Source organism: Telmatherina bonti (genome assembly GCF_933228915.1).
Source record: "Telmatherina bonti genome assembly, chromosome: 2".
Classification (NCBI taxonomy): domain Eukaryota; kingdom Metazoa; phylum Chordata; class Actinopteri; order Atheriniformes; family Telmatherinidae; genus Telmatherina; species Telmatherina bonti.
The window spans coordinates 21,605,797-21,632,594 of record NC_136620.1 but is presented as its reverse complement, the minus strand read 5'-3'; the positions used below and the strand labels follow the sequence as shown (position 1 = coordinate 21,632,594).

Genomic DNA, 26,798 nt, shown 5'->3' with positions numbered 1-26,798 from the left:
ACATTATTAACTCTGAAAAACAAGAAGCATGCTATTTAAATGTTAAATCTATTTCAAAACAACCTGCTTTGTGCTTTGCATTCAGATTAAAGACCAGCCATCCTGAAATGTTACTGTTACAGTATTATTTAAGCACAACGATTGAAAATGTAGTTAAACCCAAAGGAACCTTAGAATTTGCAGAAATAAGTGTTTAAATCTACCCCCCATGATACTGTATTGAAATAAGTGTGTACAGAAGAGGATTGATGGATGATTTAAACTAAATAATGTTACAGATAATGGACACTTTATTAGGCACACCTGTTTAATAACTTGTTGACAAAAATAATCTGCCAGTCACATGGCAGCATCTCAACACATTTAGTCACAGACGTGGTCAAGTTGACTTCATCAGAATGGGGATTGAAGGGGATTTACGGGACTTTGAATGTGGCATGGTTGTTGGTCTGAGTATTTCAGAAACTGCTGATCTACTGGCATTTTCCACACACAACCGTCTTGAGGGTTTACAGAGAATGGTCTGTGGAAAAAAAAAAAAGAAAATATCCAATATGAGGAGCGGGAGTAGACTGGTTGCAGATGAACAAATAACCACTGGTTATGACCAACATATGCAGAAGACCACACCAGCTGCCGCTCCTGTTAGCTCAGAACATGAAACTGATCACACAGTTCACACAGGTTCACCAAAACTGGACAATAGAAAATTACAAATGTCGCCAGGCCGTGATGGTCAGCTCTGACATTCAGATGGAAGAGTCAACATGCTGTCGCGTCATTATGGAGCAAATTCTCTGAAGAATGTTTCCAACACCTCATCTGAGAGTAAAAAGGGGTCCAGCCCAATAATAGCAAGGTGGACCTAAGTGTGTGGTCACTTATGTTTATGAAAATTGCAAGTTATGCCAGATTTAAACTTGTGTCTGTTCAACAACAAAGTTTACAGATTCGCATTTTCAGTCAGGATTTCCTGTTCTGCTTCTTCATGCTTGGATTAGTTAGAAGTGTGTTGTTGAGCTGTGAAGTAAAGTTTTGTATTCTAACAGACACAGTGTTAGTGCTGCTAACTAGCAAACACATTGCTGCACATCAGCATGGATCATGTTGCTCTGATCCTGTTTTTAGGCCTTAATTATTCTGTGTGAGTTTAAAAGTTGGAGGCCGATTTATATTTAACTGTGTTTAAAAAAAACAAAAAAAAAAAAGTTGTATATATAAAAAACACACCTTTTTTATATTCATTTTGCTATATTCACATGCTATGTTCCGATGTGCACACGTGCACCTTTGGCACAAATCTTCGATTTCAGGTTGAAATTGTCCAGTTTGGCTCCAACAGCTGCTAGTTTTAACGCATATCTGGTGACAACATTCAGAAGCCCATTAAACATATTTCTGTGAGATTTTAGCAAGTTTCGACATGTAGATATTTATTTATTTATTTATTTATTTATTTATACAAAAGATTGACTTCATTTTTATCCTCATGATCTTATAAATCTATTTCCAATTTCTGCACTTTTTTTTGTCTTTGCTTTCGAAACAGCCGAGACGATGAGGACAAGTCTTGAGTATGACATATCAATATAATACAAGTTCTGTGTGATCCTTAAGTGATTTTTTTATCTTTAGTTTTTTAATGAGCAATAAATTTCAACCAAAGTGACTTGCAGGAGAAAATAAACAAGTTCAGTTAGATTCAGTTCAGTCCAGTTTGTTTTAAATCCAGTTGCAAGGATTTGCTTTTCAGTGTAATTTATCCATTTGTTTTCATTTTTGTTTTTCCATTATAGAAATCTTCCTGCAGATTTCCACTTTCATGTCTTTATATAAAAAAGGCAACTATTTTGGGGAAAAACAAACTAAATATGATTCAACATTGTACAATTTCCAGATACACTTTTAAACACTTTTAAATTGCAAATGAAATTTTATATCAACACTCAAACAATGTTAACAGGTTGAGATTTAAAGGGATAAACTTTTATTACCTTATAATGGGACTGACCCCAGTGTCTTGCAACATATGAAGCATCGTCTCGCTGTCCTCGCTTACCTTCTTGTGTCTCTCGCTTCACAGTGTACATTGAAGGTTTCGTCATAGCTGCGTCAAACCTACCAGGCAACATTTTCACCATCCTCATGATGGACAGCACTGGAGGAAAGGCGCTGCTTTGTGAGTCTACCTGCCATGAAGCATCATTTTCCATCTCAAATTTAGTTTCCAGCTTTTTTGATTTTTGTTTTGCAACCTTACGTTGAGCTCTTCACCTTTTCGTTCAGTCGTGCACATTATTCAGTTGAGTAATTGCTCTCTGCTTTTAATCAATGACTGTTCCAGTCCCTCATTTTAAAATAAATACTGATAAACCACGAACAAATGCTGGAAAACATGTCCGTCTCCCTGTTTGTTGTGTCCTCCAGCCGGCAGCTTGATGGTGTCCAGTTTGAGCGTCTTTCTTATCTACGTGGTTCAGACCAAAGCTCAGAGTCTGGGCCTGTCCTGTGTCTTCAGCGGGGTGTCTGTGATAGCCTGGAACGCCCTGGACGTGGTAGGGACCGAGCTCTATCCAACCCAGCTACGGTAACGTCTCTCAGAAAAAAATTCAGTTTAGAAATGTTTTTAATTAACAAACACGTATCACCAGGATAAACAACTTAAGATTTCTGATATCACATCTGCTGGCGCAGCTTCATCTCCTGCTCGTTTTCTTTCAGGTCTTCTGCTCTCGGTTTTTTCACAGGAGTGGGCCGAGTGGCAGCCATCATGGGAAACGTCATCTTTGGGAAGATGGTTGACACAAACTGCGCCGTTCCCATCCTGGTGGTGTCGGTCCTGCTTCTGACCGGTGGACTGGTGGCTCTTCTGCTCCCACAGACCAGACAGACCGAGCTCACCTGATCACTCATTTTATTTTAGACCAATAAGTTCATCAAAAAACATCCTCTAGATGTTCAGATGGAAGCAGGTTCGAGGGTCTGCAGCCTTTAAAGTTCTGTGACTCTTTATTTTGTGGGATTTCTGGGACCCTTTGCCATCACACTGTGCCTTATGCTGACTCATTTAAAATGCCAAGACGTGTGAGTCAGGAAGTCCGACAGATGTGCAAGCCAGTTACGGAAAGTGAGAGGAATAAAATTTTTGTCAAAAAATAACCTTAAAAAGTTTTAGCTTGGCAAAAATAGAAAGTTTCATCATGAAAAAGCAAATATTGAAATTTTCTCAAATTATTGGATTTTTGTTTATTGCCACAACACAGCAAAGCATCAGGAGATGCTTCTTGTGTTTTTATGCCATTTCTTATCTTTTGTTTTCAAATTATGAAAAAAAAGCTAATATGCTGCAAAAACTGCATCTCACAAGTTCAGGTTATTCCAGCGGTGAGCCAAAGATTGCACACTACATTTGACATTTTTTAATCCAAAACCTCAACAACATGTGTTGTAAAGGTGTTGTTTTTTTTTTTTTTTAATAAAGTTTAGGTTGATCTGAGCTGTGTGTTTTGCTGGGAGGTCACCTCCACTCTCAGCTTTTACTGAACATCACTGATGCACGAAGGATTTAGTTCCAGTGTTGACATTAAAATCCCAAAAAAAACAAAGTGCAAAATAAATCTCCTGAGGTACAAGTGTAATATCAACTAAATGTACCTTTATGGTTGATATTTTTATTATTCATTGAGAAAGCTGGAGACCTGTGTGTAGCATCATACATATAAGTTTAAAAAAAGGAGTAACTACACCAACCAAATGTGCCTTTTCACTCTGAACTCGCAGCTGATGGACAAAGTTTGATTTAAAAAATGTGAACGATTCGTTCTGGTCGTGTCTGCCAACAGCTGCTGATGTGCTTTGTGTAACTAAATAAAGAAAGAAAAATTAATATATCTTTAGAAGCTGTTTGGTATTGAATTACTTTACTCAAACAATTATTTTTATTCTTTTAGGTTAAAGGTGGAGTATGTAAGAGTTTCAATATTTTCAAAATAAATTAACTAATAAAATAACTACAATCATAATTAGATAGTTTTTTTTAAACATGTAGGTTCCAGTCTCTCCATGTTTGATGCATTATTAAATTACAAGTTTAATTAATGACAAAAACCCTTCTTAGATGTTTGCCTATGTTTGTCATTAATTAAACTTGTAATTTAATAATGCATCAAGCATGGAGAGACTGGAACCTACATGTTTAAAAAAATATCTAATTATGATTGTAGTTATTTTATTAGTTAATTTATTTTGAAAATATTGAAAATCTTACATACTCCACCTTTAAGCCATTTCTACCTTGCAGGGGAGAGGGAGATCATCCCAGTAAGCAGAGAAGTACACCCTGGACATTTTGCCAGTCTAGCACGCAAAAAAAAGATCACTAAAAAAAAAAAATCAGAATTACACAATAGGTTTGCGGTGTGAACAGCTGAGGTGTTGTGGAAATTTCGTATTCTAGCCTTCAATACACATATATTTTATAATCCTAAGCATATATTCATAATGAAATCTGCTTTTGTGAGGTTGCTGAAGAGGTCATGATGAACTTGAGAACTTTATCTAGTTATCTAGTATCTGCTCACTTACTGACGTAAATAATGTGTAGAGGCCCTGGGATCTCCGACTTCAGACATCTGGAATCTGATAAATTATTACTCTCTCTTCACCCATGGTGGGTTACAACGAGGGAGTCAGATGGTGCCATGAGGGAGATTATAATTTAGTGGTCAGGCCATTGCTAAAGGTCTGTTATCACTTAACAGACAAAGAAAGGTCTGTTAAGTAATAACAGACCTTTCTTTGTTTCAGATAACATAGATTTATGATAGACATTTGACGTCTTCCTATGCAAAGGCTTATAAAGATGTTTCAATCTGGATGCAGATTAGATCACCTCCAGACTTCTGCTATGCTCTGACCTCTGGATGGCTTCTCCAAATTGCAATTTGCAGTACTCTGATCATTCTTATACTTTGTTTAATAAACTTTGTAATCTTTTTCACTTCACTGACAGACTTTTTTCCTCAACAGTGTCAAATTAGATGTCAAGTTGATCAGTACAGCAGGTTTCTATTTTGCTTGCCAATATTAAATGTACTCATCCTTCAGCAATTAAACTGAACAGTGGTTGATTTCTCACTGTTAAACAGATTATAAGAAGGTACAAAACATTTCATTTGCACTTTTATTTGTACAATAAATAAACTTGTAATACCTCAGGATTACATTTCACAACCACACACAGGGTACGATAAACCGTATTTTGGAGATCTGAAAGCCGCTGCAGCTGAAAAGAATGACCAGATGTGAGTTGTGTTTTTCTATCCAGAGGTTTCTGTGAAAGCAGGCTCTTCATTGTTGGATGTTTACAGTAAATGTATGATTTCTTCATCTTTACATTCCTCATTTTGATTGTGATGCAGTGTCTGGAACTTTTAGGTTCAATGGCAGATGAAAACACAGGCTTTAAATAGTAAATAAAGTTCCTCCACAACTGTTCAAGTCTTACTGTAAAATCCTCCTCCCATACCTGACTGCTACATTTTTTATCAGTATAAACAAATCATTTCAGACACATTCAGCTGCTGGACACATGGTGGTTAAAGAGAAGAAAGGCTGCTGAACACATGATGGTTAAAAAACAATATGTAATGAATGTCCTAAAAAGGCTTTTCCTTGCAAATGACTGGGGAGTGTCGCTTTTATTTATTTAACCTTATTATTAGCTTCATTATGTTCAAACCTGATCAAAAAATCTTCCCCTGCATGAAGATGATTTGATCATAGAAATTAGAAAAAGCTTAAGAAAGAAAAACAGTTGAATCCCCAGATTACCATAAGCTCTGAATATGTGGATTGTTGACGTGACTGTTTCATTCATATTTTTCCCCCATGTTTCCTCCAAGTAGAAATAAGATGATTGATACCATTTGTCAGCTAAAGCTAACAGCTAATTTGCTTAAAGCAAAGAGCCAAAACTTGACTCCATCTAAAAGTAGCTGAATTAGCTTATGTTTAATGCTCATGTCACATGTTACATTATAGTTCTCAGAACGTGGTAATTTTGGGGAGAGCGATGCTGTTTTCAGGTCTTGCCTTCAGCAGGAGGCACAACTGTGCCTTTCAGAAGAGCCAAATATTTATATTTCTATTGATCAAATTAATCATAAACCATCAAAATAACTAAGATAAAAAACATGATGAAGCAAAACACAAAGTGGACTTGTTTTTGTTGTGTTTGGGAAGTCTTTATATAAATTAGATCACATGCAACCCTTTTTCTTAGACTGTTGATCATAATGTGCTTTTTGAAGATTTTAGGTTAAGTTTTAATTATTTAATTATTTTTAATTATTTAAAACCAGACAGTTTATGTGTTATTTAAGGCCAGCTTCTGGGAATATTACTTCCATACTACCATGTGCACTGACACCACACCATGCAGTAGTACTTAATAGCCAACAACTTGCTGTACCAAAACACAATGATATGTACGAAATAAGCTGTCCAGCTGTGCTAACCTTGAGTGACTGATTTCTTTTAAATATACTTATTTTAGAACCTTTTTAATGCAAAAAGTTTTTGAAAGGGGGTATATTGTAAACTCATATTAATTTGACTATATAATATATATATGAATATATATATATAATATATATATTCATATATATATATATATGTGAATTAAAATGTCGATATTTCTTAAAAATGTTCTTTATTAGAATTGGATATTATTTCAATTAATGAGCTTGTTTATTTTTAGTTTTTAGCATTTATCACCTTCATGTTAGCACCACGGAGACAACTAGTTGTGACTGAATCATCTGAAGCAGATGTACGTGTTTGTTTGTCATAGAGATGGTTTAGTTTTTATCATGTGATATAAGTCACATTGAGATCTCATATTAAAGAGAAAGCCATGAGAGGCCTAAGAACAGTTTAACCAGTTTTTATTATTATTTATTTATAACAGTTTGAATGACTCTTGGATGTCATTTGAGGATCTTTCAGTTCATTCAGCCTCTTCAGTATCTGGGTAACTACATATGAAGATCACAAGCTGTGGTTGGAAATATTATTTTAGCCAAATGTCAAAATAAATCTTTAAATTCCTGAAAATAAAGGAGCTCTTCAGAGATGGAGGATATATGCAGTTTTACGTCTTTCAGGATATTTAACACAAAGCATTCTGGAAGTTTCCCCTGACTCGGCTTGCATGAAAACATGGGAAATGGGACAGTGACAAGAGGACAACGTTTGTGAGGCAGCTGGAGTGAGGCGGCTGGAATGCGGCAGTGCTGTTCTAAGCTTGATCACTGTGTTAGAGTGAGGAGGATGTCTTTCACCAGCATGGTACCGATCACCATTTTCTCACAGTTGACCGTTAGCTGAGCGGCCCCCTCCTCTTTGGTTGCGACAGTAACCAGCACCAAGCTGCCGCTGGTCACCGTCCTGCCAGCAAACCTGTGGATAGGATGATCAGGAGGAGGAACAGGAGGACTGAGGTCAAAGTAGCAAAGATTGGAAGTAAAGCCACAGAGGAATACACACACACACACATTAGTGAACAGAATGTTGTTCAGGCAGAACAGTACATGAACCATTATTGACCTCAATGATCTTTGTCAAAGTGAAGCTACCTAAAAAATGTGGGAGGGGTTAGGAAGATTTGTTTTGAGCAGACAAGAAAGACAGGAAAGTTCCACATTGAAACAAATAAGTCTCACGTAAAGTCTAAAGCATTAACTTTTATTCTTTTATATATATATATATATATATATATATATATATATATATATATATGTATATGTATGTATATCAGAGTCATACATTTACATTTTTTAAATAAAAGGGTTTGATAAATTGATAAATTTGAATAATAATGAATATGTTGCATTCAGCATTTTTAAATGACAATATCTAGAATAATATCCAACAGAACAGATAAAAATGAGATATGCAAACAATAAAATAAAGGGCTGTCTGATTTTGAAGTCCCACAGGATCTTAGCTTTGTTATTTTCTACCAGCTGTGCCAACATCTGACATCCTAACTATGACAGATGTTTAGACACCTGGTTACACCGTACTATGTATGCCTTACATATCCCCAGCCTCGAGCTCAGTGCAACCAGCATCAGGAACTCATTGGTAACTCTCAGACCAGCCTTCTCTAGTCACTAATAGGACGTCTTGATGTCAGCCTTCAATCTATGCCATGCAGAGGTTTATCCTTTCACAATGGCAACCACCTCCTCCTCCCCCATGGTGGGCTTCAGTGGCCAGAAGCATTCACCTAGAACTGCTACTAACGCTGCCTTTTATACAGAAGATCAGAAGATTGTAAATCAAGGTTGCCTCTAGCGACAACAGAATCCATATAAATGAGAGGTGTTGAAAAGAAACCTAATTGGCTCAGATGCCTCAGAGAAAACAAAATGCTCATGTCAGGTGTTGGAAAAACATAAAATATATCTGTTATCTACATTTCTTGACACCAGAAGTAAAAACGTTACAAAAACACCAAGCGTCCTTTCAAGCAGACATCCAGCATATGAGAAGTGAAAACTTTCTCCTCTAATCTACGTACCTGCACTCTTTGTCTGACCCACAGGGGACTCTGCTGAGGTGGGCAGCGGTGGTCACTCTCTGGACGATAGCGTGCTCGTTCCGACACTTGACGTCCAGAGTTAGCTTCTCTGTGATCTCATTCATACCCATCAGCTGACCTGCAGGAATGTGAGTAAAGTGAAAATACATGAATAAAAGACAATCTATTTTGTTGGATGCGGCCTATGTCAGTAAAGAGGCTATAGAGATCTAATAATTAATACAAACAAGCAAAAAACTGCATTTCTGTCAGACTCAGATATATACAGTATTATTTACAGCCCACATACTGTATATACATCACCACAAACAGCTCCTGTAGTCTCTTAAGGTCGGTATCATACTCAACACATCAAAGATTTGATAAGTTTCACTATAAACTGGAATGCACTGATGCTTCCCACTGAACACAGTCGTCGAATTATTCAAAATGCTTTTGCTCCAATAGATTAGTTTAATGCCACCTGACTTTTTCATTGTAGTTCCAATTAATGGCATCACTTTTTCAACCTAAAATCTTTTTCTGGACCTAATCTTCCTGGTGCAAGAGAGCACCTACCGCTATGCCACAGTGTGATTTACTGGTCAAAAGGCACTTGGACATCCAGGCAGAAATATAAAATTAAACAAAGTGTAAAAGTAAAGCTACACCTTTGATAGTACTAAGATAAGTCAGTTAATAAATATTTTAGACAGCAAGCAACAAAATAAAATGGTTTTGAAAAGTTTTTTAAGCAGGAAAATCCATCTAAAGATTTTAGTTTTTGGGTTTTAGGAAACCACATTTTCAGTAATTTATCACTTTTACATATTATGAGAAATTGGCTACATACCGATAATCTGCGACTTTATAAAACACATCCAATGTGAATAAAGGTATTTCAGTTCACAGTATAACTTGCCATTCAACTCATTTTACTGACCATAAAAATGAAAGAGAACAGAAAATGAAAGATCTTTATTGTTTTTAAAAAATCAGTTTAGTAGCCTAATTTATCATTGTAATTAAAGTCCCAATGTAGCTGGAGAGAAATGTACTAAATATGTACTGGTACAAGACAGGAGGCTGTACTTATGTACAGCAGTCATCACTTTGTTTTATCATTTGATTTAAATTGAACTGAACTGAATTGAATTTAAAGATCAAGTATCCGTCCATAAAAACTGAAAATAAAAAAAACTCTGCAACCACTACTGCACACATGGCCAAAATTATCTCTTTTTTCTGTATGGCAACAAATAATTAACATTCTTCTTATAGAAACAGAGAAGCCAGAAGGTCAGGCTGGCTTTATGCTACTTACTGATGCAGGACATTCTGCAATTTTTCAGATGCTGCGTTCGTATGTTGTGAAAAACTACATAATCGTTTTTCCTTATTCTCTATAGCAGGCTATCACAATAAAGTCTTGTTTTTTTTTTTCCTGTTTGCTCATCTGGTCTTTACATGTGAGTAAAACCCAAGCTGAACATTCCTGATGCTTCTCGAGATCAGTTTGCTGCCATGAGTTCTGGGAACATCTTGGTCAAGGAAGGGTTAAAACTTAGTTTAATGAGGTCACAGTCACAAAGGCAATAAACACAGTAAAAACACAAAAAATTCATGTCAGAATGCAACCATACTCAAGTCTAAATATCACTACTTAATGAAATAAAACCTGTGGTTTGGATGCCAAGGCCTCTTTTGATCTGCAAAGCAAATCAGTGCTCATGAAACTGAACTAACAGCGGATGGCTTGTCAGGTTTCCAGCATGATTAGTGGTCTGAATGCAGACAGCTGAAAGCTGCTGTGAAGCAGGTGTATTTCTCATTCTTATGGTGCTCAGAGCATGAATTGGAATCAGTGGATGAGCATTTCCAGTCATTCCTGGTGGAGCAGCAGAGTGTTGCAGAGCGGCAGGTTGGCACAAGGGGAGTCTGTCTGCAGCTGCAGACCTGGAGATGCAGCTAGGGGTTAACTATTAAGGCAGGGTGTGGGATGGGGCGAGTCAGAGAGGGGAGAGGTGGTGGTGGTGGTGGGGCATGGGAGTCTGTGTGAGGCTGAGGTTTTGCTATAAGGCAGGTGGGCACAAAGAAGGCTGGGAACAACAAATCTATCAAAGCCAACTTACCTAGATTCTGTAAAAGCTTCTCTATTGGGGACAGTGTGAAGAGGGAGGAACCGAGGATATGACATGTTTGAAGAGTTAATGTGTGTCTGTTAAAGCCCAACACTGCCTCAGTTATTCACGAGAAACCAAAAACATGCTGGTATCTGCTCTCAGACGCTGACTAACAAGCTTAAAGGTCTGTTATGAAAAAAGTTTCCTGTCTGGAGTAAGAATTGAATAAGGGACTCAAAACATAATCAATTTAAAAAGTAAACAATAATCTGCACACCAACAATAATTTCAGATGCTACAACATATAAAGCACTAATTATGCTATTTCTGTTTGATATCACTTTGCAAATACACATTTCCTCCATCTGAAAAGATTCTTTGTTAAATTATTCTTTTTGAAAATAATTCATTTCTGCAAGTAGTTTACATAGAGCCTCACTAAATGTATTGATCAGCTTGTTTTTAATCAATATTCATTTTCTTAAAAGTGACAGCTCAAGGGTGAAAATGGTGAGTGTGTTCAAACACACCTTAACATCTGAATGTTTACTGGAAAATAAATCTAAAATGCACTTTACAATAACATGTTTAATATCACTGGTGATCAGTGTTTGACCATTGCAGCATATTCAAAGCACTAATATGCCAAAAAGATGATCTCATAACAACAATGTGTCAGCTAAAAGGGAACACATGGCTATCTTGTGTTCCTGTCCTGCATTTATAGACTTGCCATGGTGTGTTTAAGATAACAAGTGACTGTTTTACATGGTCTTGCTACCAACCTTGTTCCTTTTTAAACTCGTTTTCGGTCAGGAAGACGGGTCTCATCAACTCGCCGACCGGTGGCTGGATCGAAACGAAGAACTTCCTGGTGTGAGTACTACAAAACAAGAGCAGCAGCTTCAGTGATTCCTGACCTGTAATACTTCTCCTCACTGCTAGCAAAAACATAAAACAAGTACAGATTGGCCGTTGCTTATGATTGTTTTCTCAAAATCAGAAAGTCCAAAGCGCTTCATCATCTGACTGCGAAATAAAGGAGAGAAAAGAAACCCCAAATGTTCACTTCAGCACATCAGCTTTCTGTAACTTCACCCATACATGTTTATCATCAACTTGTTACTTGACTGAGTCGTTTGTAGGATTTCAATCCAGAAGTAAAGTGAATTTGAAGCAAACTTGTGAAAGCTGCTGGCAGAAATGACTTGACTACATGTTGTTGTCAACAGGTGGCAGTATAGTCTTTGTAATAAAAAAGAGATGTGTGTCATTTCTGGTGAGACAAGGCTTTGAGAAAAAAATAAAAAACCGTCGTTTTGGTCATGTGCAAGAGAAAAGTGGAGTCCCTCGTGAAGTTTTTATTCAACTGCATAAACTTTGTCTAATATTTCACGTCAGGTAATTTTGGCCCAGTTTAATCGCCATAAGAAGAGAAAGATCTGTGGAGAATAACCTGTACTGCATTGACTTAAATTACAGTATTTGCTTAACAATTCCTTTTTGTAAAAAAAAAAAAAAAAAAAAACCCCACATCAAGTGAAAAATAACATTTATCTTTAAATTGGGAGTTTTATTCAAACATGCCGTTTCCATCAATTTTCTCCAACACGTCTTTATATTGCAGATCAAAAATCATTAGTAGTCATGTTCATTTCAGCATGATCACGGTTTCAGGGAGTTCACGCTCTGAAAACACAGATATTCCTCTCACCACAGCTGGAAGTTTGCTGCTTGTGTTGAGTCACAGAAATCGATGCCCATCACTGCTGTAGCCGTCTCGCCTGCTGGCAGCAACTCTGCCGACAAATACAGAGGGGGAAAAAACAGACTTAAAGCTACATCTTTGCTACTTTGATCTACAGAGATGATGCGTTCTCCTAAAAGTCTGCCTGGATATGAGAACGAGGATGTGCTAGTGAGATATTTTGAAGTTTTCACATGTAAAATGTGGCACTTTATCCTTTATTTTTGCCACTCATCATGAAATTAAAGTACTTCTCTCAGCAGGTCGATGTAGTGAGACATTTTAAGGATAATCTAAGCTAACAAAGTATAATTATGCCCTTATAAAGTGTAGTTTCCAAAGGCCACTAACAGGGTTGTACATTTTAGGTTTTGTAGATAATAACCGTAGAAAACAGAGTATAGAGCTTAAACACCAGCTCTGATCAGGCCATCCACTCACCGATTTCTGGGAACTCTTTGACCCTCATCCCTGACTGAAGTTTCACATCCTCCATGTGCAGGTTCTTTGTGTCAGAAGTGGAGTTGTTGGTGAACTGCATCTGTACCGCGACCATGTTGGCATCGTGGCTGAACGGCTGCCGGCTGAAGCAGTACTCCACCGACAGGCCCTCCCCTGTGATGCGGTGCAGCAGCTCGTAACTCTTCAATGTGCTGGAAGTAGCGATTGTCTGTAACAAGAACAATTTCTTAATTATTCATGATTATGACTAATCAGTTACAAAGCCTTTTATTCCTTTATTTATCATTTTGTTTTGAAGTCTAAGTATTAGATTTTTTTTAATCAAATCCCACCCCAAGTATGTCTATATATCTGTATCTATACATATCTATCTATCTATCTATTTTAGCTATAGATATAAATGTATGTAGAGATGTTAGAGCATATGAGGCGCCTACTGCTGGGGAGAGGACGGAGTCAGACAAAGACAATCCCTCCAGGTCGGTCACAAGGCTGTTGGACAGGAAGGCGTTTACTGGTGTGACTTGAGGTGAGGGAGCAGGTTCAACTGGGAAAACAGATGCAATGTGACATTTGTTACCTTCGCTCCCGTAAGAACATGTATGACTGCGTACTCTGGTGATTTTCGCTTTGCATTCTTACATCTGCAGTCTGACAGAAATGAGTTGGAGAAACTTACAATCATCAAGGTCAAGCAGGGACATTTCTTTTTTCTCTTTCTTGTTATCTTTCTTGACAGGTTTGGAGGGAGGTTTAGATTCAGCTGCCTGAAAGGAGAGCAGGTAAAACTGCCATGAATATCTACAATCTCTTGATGTAATTATGTGGAGCTGGTGCCTTTTTCTGCTGTCCGTAAACTCAGTGTTAATCTGCATTACTGTTTAGTATTACACTTTGGACTTTAAATAAAATGTAATGCTCCCATGGACCATAAATGCATTTATACTGGAATGTAAAATGTAAATACTATAAATACCTTCTTTTTCTTTTTGACCTCTGTGTCAGAGTCTGACTCTTCAGACTCTGACTGGCTGCTTTCAGACTCGCTCTCTTCTTCTTCAGATTCCGACTCTGAGTCACTCTTTCGCTGTTTACTCTTTCTGTCATGCTTCCTGTCTTCTTCTTCGCTGCTCTGTTCGCTGTAAAAAGCAAGCAAAGATCAAAATTTCGAACGGGATTTATTCTATGAGGAAATGGGTTTCACAACGAGGCAGAGACCACAGTTAAAATACAAAACTGCAAAATATCAAACAACGAAAAAGCTTCCAGTACCTCATACTTTCTTGCACTGGCTTTTTAAATTCTTTTTTCTTCTTCTTCCTCTCCTCCTCCTCATCTTCTTCTTCGTCATCCAACTCAGAGCCTTCTTCGCTCTCTTCACTCTCCGAACCGGACCCGCTCTCCTCACTACCGCTACCACTTTCCGAGCCACTGCTGGAGTCTGACTCTGTGGAAGGAAAGGTTGGGGTTACAGGACGAGCGGGTCAGCTAGTTTTCACTGGAAGCCTTAAGTCAACCTTATGTGAACAGGAATGAGTTAAAGTCAATATAATTCTCATCAGCTTACAAAGTAACTCCTTCATTTAAGCATCAAAGGTTTGTTTATGACTCGCACCAGAGAAGGAGATTTTATTTTTTATTACCTTTTATACTGCTGATGTTGCAGACACATCTTAACAGGGTAAAACTTCCAAAAAATGATCAAGCAGCACCTTTAAAGCAACTTTCTCTCTCTTTAATTCTGCATTAGGCTCATGTGCAATCAAAGAGAAAGCATTAAACATAACCGCAGACAGACACTATGAGCACATTCTGTGCGTAGACTCCTTACAAGTCATCTTGGTTGTGAGATTCAACTGAAAGAGTGAGGCATCTTTTACAATCAGATGACTTTCAGGTGTTTAATTTAATCCCTTGGTACCCCCCCCCCCCCTCTTTTCTTGTCATTTGAATATTAATTTTTATTGTAACCACAGTGATAGTAAATATTTTAGGACAGACAAAAAGTTAATAAATAGAAATGACAAATCCAAACCTAAAGCATAAAACTTATTTTGTATAATCTGCTTAACTGGATACTTGTGCAAGTCAAGTTCATAAAACTCCTTTTGTTATCACTAAACCTGACTTAAACTTTTCCTGTTGAATTTTGTTTAACCTTTTGAGGCACAACCAATAAAAAAGTGGTAAGAAAAATCACATTTTTATAAAATAAGGGTTTATTTGACCCTTTACCAAAATGTAACAAAAAATAAACAAGTTTTGGGGGGATGATTACCATTTATTACCATTTATTTATTGTGATATGTCAAAATAATAGTAGTGTAACCTGCTTTCTGGTATTGATTAAGGGACAGAAGACCAGTATCAGATTGTGTGTTTACCATAAATTGATGCCAAATGTCTCAGAAACTGTATGTATCGAATATGATACATTTTGGCTTTGTAGGGCCAATGTCTCATTGTTACTAACATTAGCCATTTGTATTTATACCAATTTTCATCAAAAATCACACGGACAAACACATGATCCGTAGTGGAGAAATTTCCCCCAAAGTTACCACTGTCGGCCGACTCTGTTGGCCCAGACTCGCCCTCTGAGTCAGAGTAGAAGGGCTTTTCCACTTTCTTCTCCTTCCTCTTCTCACGGCTGCTGCATTTGGTCCATTCAGGCACCTAGCGGAGGAGAGAGAGTTCACACTGATAAACGAGCTCAATGAAAAGTTTTTCAGCAAGAAGCAAAAACGTGGGCAGATTACAGTAGCGTGGCCATGAATGCCTCTGCCTGGGCTTGATGCAGCCAAATGCAGCATTCACTGTAGCAGATCTGCTTTTCGATCTGACAGTCACAGAACAAATTCACTCAGATACTAAAGCTTGTATGAAGCTGTTGCTTTTTTTTTTTTTTTTTTTTTTGCACAGATAGACTTGAGCACCAGGTGTTGCCTTCATGACCAGTTGCAGAAATGGTTCTTTTAATACTGGGAGCAGTTCCATTAAGAGAAGTGATGCCTTTGAGGAGAACCATCCATATTCTCACACTTTACAAAAAGATGCAATCTGCTCTTTCTATGACCAGACTCATTAACAAATGCTATTTGGTAATGAGCGTGGACATCTCCCAACTTAATTTAAAACCTGAAAGCTTCCTAATGAATCTACACATCCTGCAAAAAGAATCACTTCTTTAATGGTGGAGACCGAGGAAGTGGGTGCTATGTATCAGGTGGCTTTGGCTCAGCTAAGCACAGAACGGCAACTACGTTACGCAGGGTGTTAAAAAGCACTTGGGAGTTTGTTTTTGTTTTTTTTGCGGCTATGTGGGTTGAAGCTCAAGGACATGTGGCTCTTTGCCGCTAACTGACTCACACTCGTTAATGTTGTGACTCTTTCAAGCAGCGCAAAAACCTGGCAGACGTAGAAAAGAAAAAGATTGGGATGTAGATGAGGAAAAAGGAAACAATTTTTCTCTAAGAAAAAAAAGTTAGGAAAGGAAAGAGAAACAGGAACAGCGAGGTCAAAGGGTCTACAAATAAGAAAGTGTGAGAACAGTTTGTAAATCACAGAGACAAAAAAAAAAAAAACTAAACCCCAAATCTCATCATAATACAATTTTTGGTTAGTAAGTTTCCACAAACTAATAAAAAAGACTGTCATATTAAACACTCCAATATAACTACCACTTACATATCACTACTGTATATACAACTGTATATACTAACTTACATATAATAAATTAAAATGTGAACACTAAACAATAAATATTCAATGCATTTTCATACATTGAAAGGAAAAATACAGGAAAAGTATTTAGTGTGAACGTCTTCACCAGCAACAAAGCATGGCGTGCCGGCATGGATCAAATGATGGTGATGACAAATGGCTCAGCTGCAGCAGCACAAAGATAAAGGCACATCACGCACAATCAACCAACATTTGTGACACTTCCACAAATCCTGTCAAAAAATTTCATGAAAGACCAGGTAGGTGCAGGGAGGAGACAGCAACTGTCAACTGGAAAAGGAGCGTCATGCAAGGCCGAATTACTCGTTTGTTTTTAATACATTTTTTTGTACGTATATTCCATCTTCATAAAACTGCAGACCTGAAAGCTTTCTGGTGTTCAAAGCGCTGACATTCCTTAGTTTGTTAATAGGCTGTGAGGACAGATTAAGCTTCATGCAAGAGCCTCACTAAGATTCTGTTCACCAGATCATCTCCTGCATCTTTCAGTTTAGCAATTTTCTGAGCTCTTTTCAGATTTGCTTTTCTCTTGCCACACTGCAGCAGAAGACGTCACTAATAAAAGAAAAAATCCTTTGTGAGACCCTTCAGTAAAAATATATTATATAAAATACATAGAAACCTTCCATGATGGTTTTCAATCAGTTAATATTACTCCCAATATGATCTGGGTGTCACAATTTATGGTTAGTTTATGTCTAATTGTCAGTTCTCAATAGCAAGTAGATACTTTTGGTTAATCCATCTTAGAATGGATCTAACAAAAAGCTTAATAAACAAGAAGGAAAAAGGTTTAAGGCAAGAATAATTAAAAAAAAAAAAAAAAAAAAAGCTCTTGCATGACAGCCACTGTCAACTTTCATTTTTCAGATGACATTAAAGAGAAATCCTGCACAATGCATTGAGAGTTGAGAGTATCACTGGTGAGTGAGCAGACCTTGAGCAGAGTGTGGATTTTTTTATGCGTCTTCTACCTATGATAAATGCAAAAGCTCCATGTCAACTGACCGAGGATAAAGTTTATCTGATAGCTTCAATATCAGCATCAGAAGTTACCACATTATGTTCAAAGTAGAAAGAAACTTGAAAAATGAAAGAAAAGGAGAGCAGTCAAGAAAACAAACATCACTGCACTCCCAGAGGTGAAGGGAGGGGCACCTCTCGCCAGTCTCCTAGCAGGCCGATCCGCCCCTCGCTGGTGGTTATGACCTCCTCTGTCTGGGAAGGTGTACAATATGCAAAAAGAAAAGAGCTTCTCAGTGGATTTACTGACTCTCTCCGCTTTAACAACATGAAAGATGTAATGGGATACTTAGTTTCATATTCACCCAGTGAGACTGTTGAGCTACTAAAATGCTGCTTTAAGGACCAAACTAGTGTTTTTGTTACAATTTTTTCAGCTAAAAAGGAAAGAAAATTACTTCAAGCATTTGCCATTTTCCACAGCACAGCACTGGTTTTAGACTGATTTCATGCCTTTAGTGACATTTTGGGTTTATTTTATATATTTTGAAGTTGCTTTTAGAAACAAACATCTCACTTTTGTCATATTACCTGCAGGCAGTAATGTAAAAAAGAAAGATCATCCTGTTGAGATTTAAAGAAATCCCAAATGTGTACTGTTTCCATAATAATTAAGCTGGGAAGTAGCAACCAGGAGCTGCTGATCAAGTATACCAGCTTAATCATTATCAAGTGTGATGACCTGTAAAAACGCAGAGGTTTTGGAGGTTTGCTGGTTATGCTGGTTAACATTAAGTCAAGAGAGAAAAGAGTGCAAACAATCTTGTTGTCCTTGGTGCATTCATGCAACTTCCAAAAAGTGGACATTGCAAAAGGTTTACTCTCGGGTGAGACGATGCTTAGAGAAACTATAACAACTCAACAATTCAGACTCTACGGGCCTCACTTAGCATGTTAAATCTTTATAATGGTCCAATTAGAAAAAAAGTTTTGGCAAGTCTAGCTTGTTTGAAATGATTTTAAGCAGAAAAGAAAGAGCATGGCAGCAAAGTGTGGGTTAGCTTCCTCCACACTGAAGAGAGAGACTAATATCATCCAGGAAATCATGACTTCAAATTACAGATCAAATTAAAAGATCATGTGGTAAACCTAGTTTATTAGTAAGAACTTAATTATTTACACTTGAAACTTTAGAATTGGGTATGTATGTATAACTGTACTTACTTATATACGTACACAATGTTGATGTGAAACAATCTTTCCATTTATGCAACTGATATTATTCATAGAAATTTACTAGAAATTTAGTCCGCTGCCATGACCTTCAGTTTTAACATTTTGGTCTTTTTAGCTGTAGAAAAGGCTTGTGCACCATTTCAAGTTAACACCAAAACTTAATGGTAATTTCAAAAGCATATAAGCCAATTCAGTTCCTGCTGGTGCACACCAATAGAAGTGGAAACGGTGGTTTTATTTCAAATCTAGTGTGAGATATAATACACAAGGCCAGAAAATCAATGTAGTGCATTTAGTCTCACACCAGTTGTGTAGAAATAAATTGCACCTGTGGCCGCTTCTTGAAATCTACATCACAGGTTAAGTAAGTAAACATATGTGACAATAAAATCAAGCCTTAAAGTCATTCTTGAAACTTGAAAATCAAGCTTCAAGTGTTATGACACTTTTGATTTTATGTCTTCACTTAAAAACACACTGCTGCACCGATGGCACATGGAGTGAATGGGATGGAGAAGAAGTGAAGGGACTCAGGACATCTGATGAGTTTTTTTTACACTTTTTTTTTTTTTTGCTTGAAAATTTGGAGAATTCAAAAGCCGAACCCATATACATTATAGACGCATTACTACAATTAGCAGCTGCATCTAAACATTAATATTAGTACTACGTCAGGTGGCAGCCTCCACACACGAGGCTGTTCCCTCTGTATCACATGTGCTATTGGCTCAAACAGCTGTGAGGAATGATGTTGATGGAGCGAGTGAGCTGCTGCCCGACACAAGCATGAGAGGAGCTCAGTACCACTAAGGATTTCAGAATGGGTAAGTTGTTTTCAGATATAAATACAGTTTCTTATTGATGAGTAAAGAATCCTCTTTTCTCCTCCACAGAGGGGGGGGGGGAGTTGATAAGCAGCATCTATTTGGCAGATTATGGAGATTATGGAGCCAAAACAGATGCACGTTGCTGATGAGCTGTTAATGCTAATGAGCTGTAAGTGAATGAATGATGGTTGGTGAAAGAGGAAACCATGTTATATTGGAGTTAGGAATATATTGGATGTGCAGCTGTGGTGACTCTGTCCAACCCCTCTGATGCAATGCTCTGGGGAAGGAGCAACCCTCGCTCCCCTCCATCTTTTTGGGCCCCTGGAGACCCCAGAACGCCCCTGTGTCTCTGTATGTTACTGTTCCCACTGCACGCACAGACTCCTTCACCTCCACGTTGCGCACGGAGGGGTCAGGGGCAGATTCAGGCCAGTCAGGCAACTCCTGGTAGCCCCCAGCCTTGGCATTCAGCAGGTGGGACAATGAACCCAGCTGGAAATGGTCTCGATCTGCAGAATGAGAAGTGAGAATCAGAAATAGAAATCTGTAGGCGCATCAAAGACTTTGTGGTATCTTTATCATTTTCTTATGACAGCCTGACCTATGAAAGATGAGGGTAGTGCAAGATCTTGAATGAAAGGAAATCATGTCAAATACACAGAGACAATGAATGTACACCTCTCTGAACACCTCTCTACAGCTTCTCTCATGTTGATGCCGCCCAAGTTCTCCTTCCAGACTGATTTCAAAGCATACATGAATGCAAACGGCTGGTTAGCCATACAGTCATACATGTAGGTTTTTAATTCTCTTTACCAATCTCATATGTATGCGTGACTATATATAATCAGTGATTTCAATATTTATCAAATCTTAGTTTCTAAAATACCCTCAGAGTAGGTAAAGCCTCAGAGATGTCATCCTCCCCTGTATGTTGCTTCAGGCATATTATTACTAAAGACAGATACATCGTGATTTCCAACAGAAGCATCACTTTCACTGTCACTATATGACCAATAGTTATTCCCAGGAAGCAAATATACACCCTCCCGCCCCCTAAATCCGAATCAGAAATGGCTAATAGCTGAGTAAGGGCTACATCAACAGTGAAAAAAGCAAATGTTGCTTGTGTTCTGTGCAACACACTCCGGATTACCAAGTATAAGCACTTCCTCGTGTCTTTCCAAATGTGATTTCCTCAAACATGTTAAATAAACCAACCCCCAACCACCAGTTGTGCTGCACTGGAGATTCATGTCTGCCATCTAGATGAAAGTGGTTACAGGTTTAAGATCTCTTTCTGGAGATTTTGCCTGATAACTGTCACTACTTTGCAACTTTGGTGTTTACAGAGTTCATTTTAAAATAGGTCATGAGCTGTCTCATAATGCATCAGCCTTTATGCCAGTTCAACAAGATCCCAAGGGGTAGCCCTGTCTTTCTCTGTTCTGCCTTTTATTTTCAGCCAGCATAAATTGCCTTTACAGTGCTCTGAAGACTCCACTCAGAAAATCAATGTCAGAAACATTAAAAGGTCTCCTACTGTGTCTCGACATACTACTTTGTGCAGAAAAAAAAGACAAGAAAAAAAAAACTTGTTGGCAGCAAAAACACCACATCCAATTGCTAACTAGGATATGTAAGCTACACTTGATCCCAGAGGATATTTCTACAGCTCTGTCGCTGTGCACTGTTCACTTTGTGAATCGTGTCAAACCTTGAAAATATTAAAAAGCTGAAACTCCACAGTTTTTTCTGGCCTGAACTGGTAAACAATACACTCATTTCTCTTATTGATGGTCACGACAGTTTTTGTCTTTTATAGTTTGTTTCAGGTTGGAACAACCACTACTTTTTCTGAAACACAACCTCTGTAATGTTGCTTCCATTGCCAACCTGTGGCAAAGTGTATTCACCTCGGACCAAACAATGAAACCTGATTTAAATTTATTTTCTCTCTATTTTATTTTCATTTTTCAAAATAGCACCTGAGATTTTCTCTACCCTTAGGATATGAAGACAACAACTGCAGTCCGAGTGTCACATTGAACCAAATCTTTGTTTTCCTGATGTGACCTTTGCCTCTACTTGTGCATTCATTTAGTTTGTTGAAATGGCAATCGGTTTGAGCTGACACTCATTACTAATCACTTTACAGTTCAACAATGCGGGACACAAACAGACCAAACAGAACAACAGGCGTTCAACCCCTCTTGTGTTTCTGGGGTCTCAATATAATTCTTCAGTGTGTGATCAGCCCAACAATCAAAAAAGTATAAATACCTTTTGATACATTTTATATGTAGGAGCTGACCCTATTAAAACCCAGAATATTAGTCAAAGAAATCATTTAACTAATAAACTATTTCTCTTTAGAGAAAGATAATCCTACTCAAACCTTTGGATCTGTAGTTTTTATGGTTTTAGTGGTTAGTTTGATCAAAAACAATAAAACTGAAGAGCTAATTTATGAAATTTTAGCTAACTAAAACAATTAAAAATACGTTGAAAGCTTTCAGAAGGAACAGTATTTTAGTTTTTAACTACGTGATGGATGTTCATTTGAAATGAACTAAAATAAGCTGAAAAAAACAAACTTTTAATTTTGTAATGGTCTTTTGTTGAAACAAAGGAACAACTTAAGTTATAACACTGGAAACTCGCAAAATAGTAAAAACAACCACAACAAGTGGCAGCACATTTTTCTGTAATGTGTGTTTCAATGTTTTTCAAAGACATAATATAAGACTGTGTTACTGTATCTTTGTCTTTCTAAAACAAGGCAGACTGTACCTTTAAATGGAGACTCGAGGACAGGTGCAGGTTTGAGAGCGAGGAATAGTTTCTTAGCATACTTGCTGAGGGCTCCACTCTTCTCTGTGGGTACAATGAGTTGGCGAATAAAGCGCGCACGATCACGGATGTCGTAGTTCTGATCATATTTGGCCAAGTTGAGAACATACTGTGTCAACAGTTTAGTCTGTAAGGGGAAGGACATTGAAGAGGAGAGAAGAGCAAACAGGATTATTGCTGCTGGGGATTCCCAAGCAGATCATTTTCACATTTTCTCGGGATTGTCCAACAATCTGGCACAACTGGGTTGAAACAATCAAAATTAAATGCAACACTGGGGTTTGAGATTTAGCATAATTTCTGTTGAACCATACATATACCACCCATCACCACTTTTACAGACAAATACTAAAAGACCATATTGTTATAATGCTATAACAATAAAAAAGTTATAACAAGAACGTGGCTAAGCAAAGAAACCCCATCAATGGAGGAATGGGCTTGAATTTTTAAAAATAATACACAACATGGAGAAACTAACTTTTCCTCTGAAACTTCAGATATATCGAGTTATTTCTGGCATGTTTGTTTCATCATCAACATGCATGCACATATGTGCAAACCAGGAAAGTGTATTGTGCACAAACGTCTATGAAAATGGTGAAAGCATAAACATGGTGCTGGGTGTATGTGTATCCATCCAGGTACTGGTGTGTAGTTGTCTATGTGTTTTTGTTTGTCTGTTTGTTTATTTAAGATTCCCGTTAACTTTTGTGTAGCTATTCTTCCTCGGGTGTGATAGCAGTCTGTACATGTGCAGTATGTGGAGGGTGGATATATGTTCTCTGATGTAATACTAAAGTAGTAACATCCTTAGCGAATGCCGAGGTAAAGCAGCCAGCTCTGGTAGACAGACACTGGTCCCAATTTCAGACTCTAACCAGCGATGGTAGCTCAAGACCTGCAAGAAGTTGTCACAGAGGAACTATGCTTCACATATCTAATCATAATCTGATGTAAAATGAGAATATGTCAGAAAGATATGACACAGACTGAAACAGAGTAATACACAGGCTGACTAAACCCCCGTAAACCCTGGTGAGAAAATATTGTGACTCACTGAACGATTTTATATTTGTATTTTAAGTTTTTATACTTCTATTTATATGCTTTTTGACACTCTTGTCAATTCATTTGTGTTTTGTCTGGTAATAAATGTAAAATGACTTTTTCACCCCCACCATGGAGGTTATGTTTTACCAGGCGTTTATCTGTTTGTGTTCAAGATAACTCAAAAAGTTATGGACAAATTTTCAAGAAAATTTCAGGAGTTGTTGGAAATATGAAATTGAAAAGATGATTTAATTTTGGTGGTGATTTGAGCTCTCTGAGTGCTTTTCTAGTTTGAGTAGTGTTTTAAAAAACTGAATCGAAAAAAAACGTTATTGTTGTATTTATGTTCAGTTTAAGCGATATAGCAAGACTAGTATTATGGAGAATTAATTCACAGCCTAAAAACATCACAGAAGTTTTTTGTTGTTTTAGACATTTCTAATGGTTTCACTTTCAGCTAGTTTGGCATTAACCGTATAATGCATATATCAGTGCCTATACTTGAAAACAGCCATTAAATAAGTGTTTACTGTAGTGGACACTTTGCATGACAAGGTTGATATGGGAAGATTTGGAAGGGATTTGTTAGTCCAGGTGGTTTTCTATGATTTTCCGTGCTGATGGGAGGCTGTCAGGGCAAATTTGCATGAATCTATCTAATCAGAGTTGCTGAAAGGTCCTTTGATTTATTTTTGTCAGATTCATGTTTACCTCCTAGTGATGGAAAAACCCCACCAGCCAAACCTGTTTAGAGTTGGTGAGATACAGCTTGGCGGCCAAATTGATGATCTGTAGTTTGACGATGTCCTCCTCATTGGTAAACGACTTGGCCATCTTCCTCAGAACATCTGGGGCAATCTTAGGCACGTGCTCACAGTATTCCCCAATCAGCCAAAGGATACTGGCCCGTGCCATTGGTACCTGTGGACACAAATTAAATTGAGCTGTTTTAAATATCTAACTCTTTTATTAACGGGATCTAACTCACATAAATCAGATATGGTTAGTAGTTGGTATAGACAGAGTTAGAACAAAGTAACACTGATGTGATTCTGTGTGGGCGCGAATAAATCTGTAAATCTGACAGCCAGGTGTTGACATCAGTACATTAGTCTCTCACCTGGATGTTGTCTGTTAGTTTTGCCATGTGCTTTATGATGTCACTGTGTTTCTCTGGTTGCATTTGCAGAAGCTTTTTGATGACAACCACAGACTCAGCAACCACCAACTCTGTACCGCAGCGGGAGATGCACATGAAGTCAATATCTCATACTGTCATCTACAATAACTAGTTTTTCCTAAGTATGATGAGTAAAACACTTACCGTCTCGGTTGGACAGTAGCTGAACCAGCCCGTTCAAACAAGTATCCCTCACTTCTCCAATGTTGGTAGCACAGCGGCCAATGGCTTGAATTGTGGCTGCCACAAAATCTTTATCCATGCTTTTAATATATGTCTGCCAGGGAAAAAAACGTAGACAACATAAGGCTAAAATAATTGGACCAATATATCTACCGAAGCAACAGATTTTCTTTCACTGTACCTGAAATTCTCTGAGAATTGTGGAAATGTTCGTCTCATTGGCGAGGTTGGTAAGAACCTCCAGCTACAAAAGAAAAAAGATAAAACATGGTCTCAAACAACATAAACTTCTAAAAAGTTGTAACCCGAAAGTAGTTGAAACAGAGATTTACCTTCAGGATTTTTATTTGGGTTGGGTCTGTGGAGCGAATGTAGAAGCTCTTCAAGTATGGTTCAAACATACCCTGTATACACACAGGAGGGAGGGCTGATTTTTTAGCTTTTAAGATGCTACACAAACATAAACACAAACACAAACACGACAGTGGGCAGCATTAACAGCTGTAGCTCACCCGTCTCTTTATTGTCATCGTTGCCACATTCTGAAGGACGACATACTGAACTTCACTGGACGAAAATACAGAGGAAGGAGTGATAGATGAAGAAATTTAGGATTAAATAGTGAAAAGTAACTAACTTTTAACTCATACAGTGTGGTGACCAAAATGTATGAAAAGAAAGCCACCGCAACTGTTTATAGCGACAGCTAATGCTAGTTAGCTATAAGTGATTATTAGCCGTATTGATATCAAAATGACAAGACCAAAAGGCTTTGAATGCCATATAACATTTAAAGTTTAAAATGATTTAATACATATAATTTTGAATATGATGTAACAAAGCAAACACAAATTTGCCTCATGTTATGATTTGCCAGTTTCCATTAGCTTCTGCTGGAAATTCAGGGCCTAATTAGGCAGAATAAGCAACACTTGTTTGAAGTTTTTGTGGTTTGTTTGTTCTTTCTTTTTGTTGCTAAAAGTTTAAAAGTCTATAAACTTGTACAATAGTAAGCAAACTAAACTTGTGGTGGATCAGTTTAGCAGGTTCACACTGAGCACATGTGACAAACATGACAGAGTCTGGAGACGTTGTGGAGAACGTTCTGCTGCCTGCAACATCCTCCAGCATGACCGGTTTGGCAGTGGGTCAGTAATAGTGTGGGGTGGCATTTCTTTGGAGGGCCGCACAGCCCTCCATGTGCCAGCCTGACTCCTTTATTGGGTGTGTCTTGCCATTTGCCTATATTTGCACAACAGCATATGAAATTGATTGTCAATCAGTGTTGCTTCCTAAGTAGACAGTTCGATTTCACAGAAGTGTGGTTGACTTGGAGTTACATTGTGTTGTTTAAGTGTTCCATTTTTTTCCTTTGAGGTATATATATATATATATATATATATATATATATATATATATATATATATATATATATATATATATATATATATATATATATATATATTTCAGCTTTATATAAGCTTTTTTGCTAATTGCCTGGGTGTAAACACTCCAGACTCCATGTGGAGTTTGGTAAAACATATTTCTCAGTTCAGTGGTTTTCTGACAAATCCCTCACAGAGATGCTTTTGTTTGCTTGTTGCTGACTGATGATTCCATTAAGCAGCAACCACTTGTTCAATAAAAGGCTGACAGTCTGCAGGACTTACAGCCTAGAGGACACCTAGGAGCTGTCATCGTTCCTTATGGTTTATGCTTTTATGTTTACTTCAATTTCACCAAGCTCCTTGTTTAATTTCCCTTTCTGCTTTGGGGCTCTGGAGATTTATTTTACAACCCTCGCTCGTCATTTTGCTGTTGTCAATCTGTTTTCCAC

At 37.6% G+C, this 26,798-nt stretch overlaps 2 protein-coding genes across 2 annotated transcripts in view; one reads left to right on the top strand and one right to left on the bottom strand.

Annotated features, from left to right (window-relative positions):
* The window catches only part of sv2 (synaptic vesicle glycoprotein 2), a gene marked incomplete at its 3' end in the record, with an annotated part of 11,015 nt that extends 8,110 nt beyond the window's left edge, over nt 1-2,905 (top strand). Inside the window, exons 11-13 of the mRNA XM_079259298.1 lie at nt 2,084-2,179; nt 2,428-2,587; nt 2,722-2,905. Coding sequence (XP_079115424.1) covers nt 2,084-2,179; nt 2,428-2,587; nt 2,722-2,905 — 440 coding nt within the window. The remainder of the gene's footprint in view (nt 1-2,083; nt 2,180-2,427; nt 2,588-2,721) is intronic.
* A 4,405-nt stretch (nt 2,906-7,310) lies between these two features.
* The window catches only part of ap3b2 (adaptor related protein complex 3 subunit beta 2), a gene marked incomplete at both ends in the record, with an annotated part of 38,207 nt that continues 18,719 nt past the window's right edge, over nt 7,311-26,798 (bottom strand). Inside the window, 19 exons of the mRNA XM_079260063.1 lie at nt 7,311-7,497; nt 8,588-8,726; nt 11,496-11,593; nt 12,425-12,509; nt 12,899-13,127; nt 13,357-13,466; nt 13,599-13,686; nt 13,896-14,058; nt 14,192-14,366; nt 15,481-15,595; nt 17,822-17,881; nt 20,071-20,201; nt 22,486-22,672; nt 24,343-24,519; nt 24,719-24,828; nt 24,923-25,055; nt 25,143-25,205; nt 25,294-25,365; nt 25,474-25,528. Of these exons, the coding sequence (XP_079116189.1) occupies nt 7,311-7,497; nt 8,588-8,726; nt 11,496-11,593; nt 12,425-12,509; nt 12,899-13,127; nt 13,357-13,466; nt 13,599-13,686; nt 13,896-14,058; nt 14,192-14,366; nt 15,481-15,595; nt 17,822-17,881; nt 20,071-20,201; nt 22,486-22,672; nt 24,343-24,519; nt 24,719-24,828; nt 24,923-25,055; nt 25,143-25,205; nt 25,294-25,365; nt 25,474-25,528 (2,377 nt within the window). The remainder of the gene's footprint in view (nt 7,498-8,587; nt 8,727-11,495; nt 11,594-12,424; nt 12,510-12,898; nt 13,128-13,356; nt 13,467-13,598; nt 13,687-13,895; nt 14,059-14,191; nt 14,367-15,480; nt 15,596-17,821; nt 17,882-20,070; nt 20,202-22,485; nt 22,673-24,342; nt 24,520-24,718; nt 24,829-24,922; nt 25,056-25,142; nt 25,206-25,293; nt 25,366-25,473; nt 25,529-26,798) is intronic.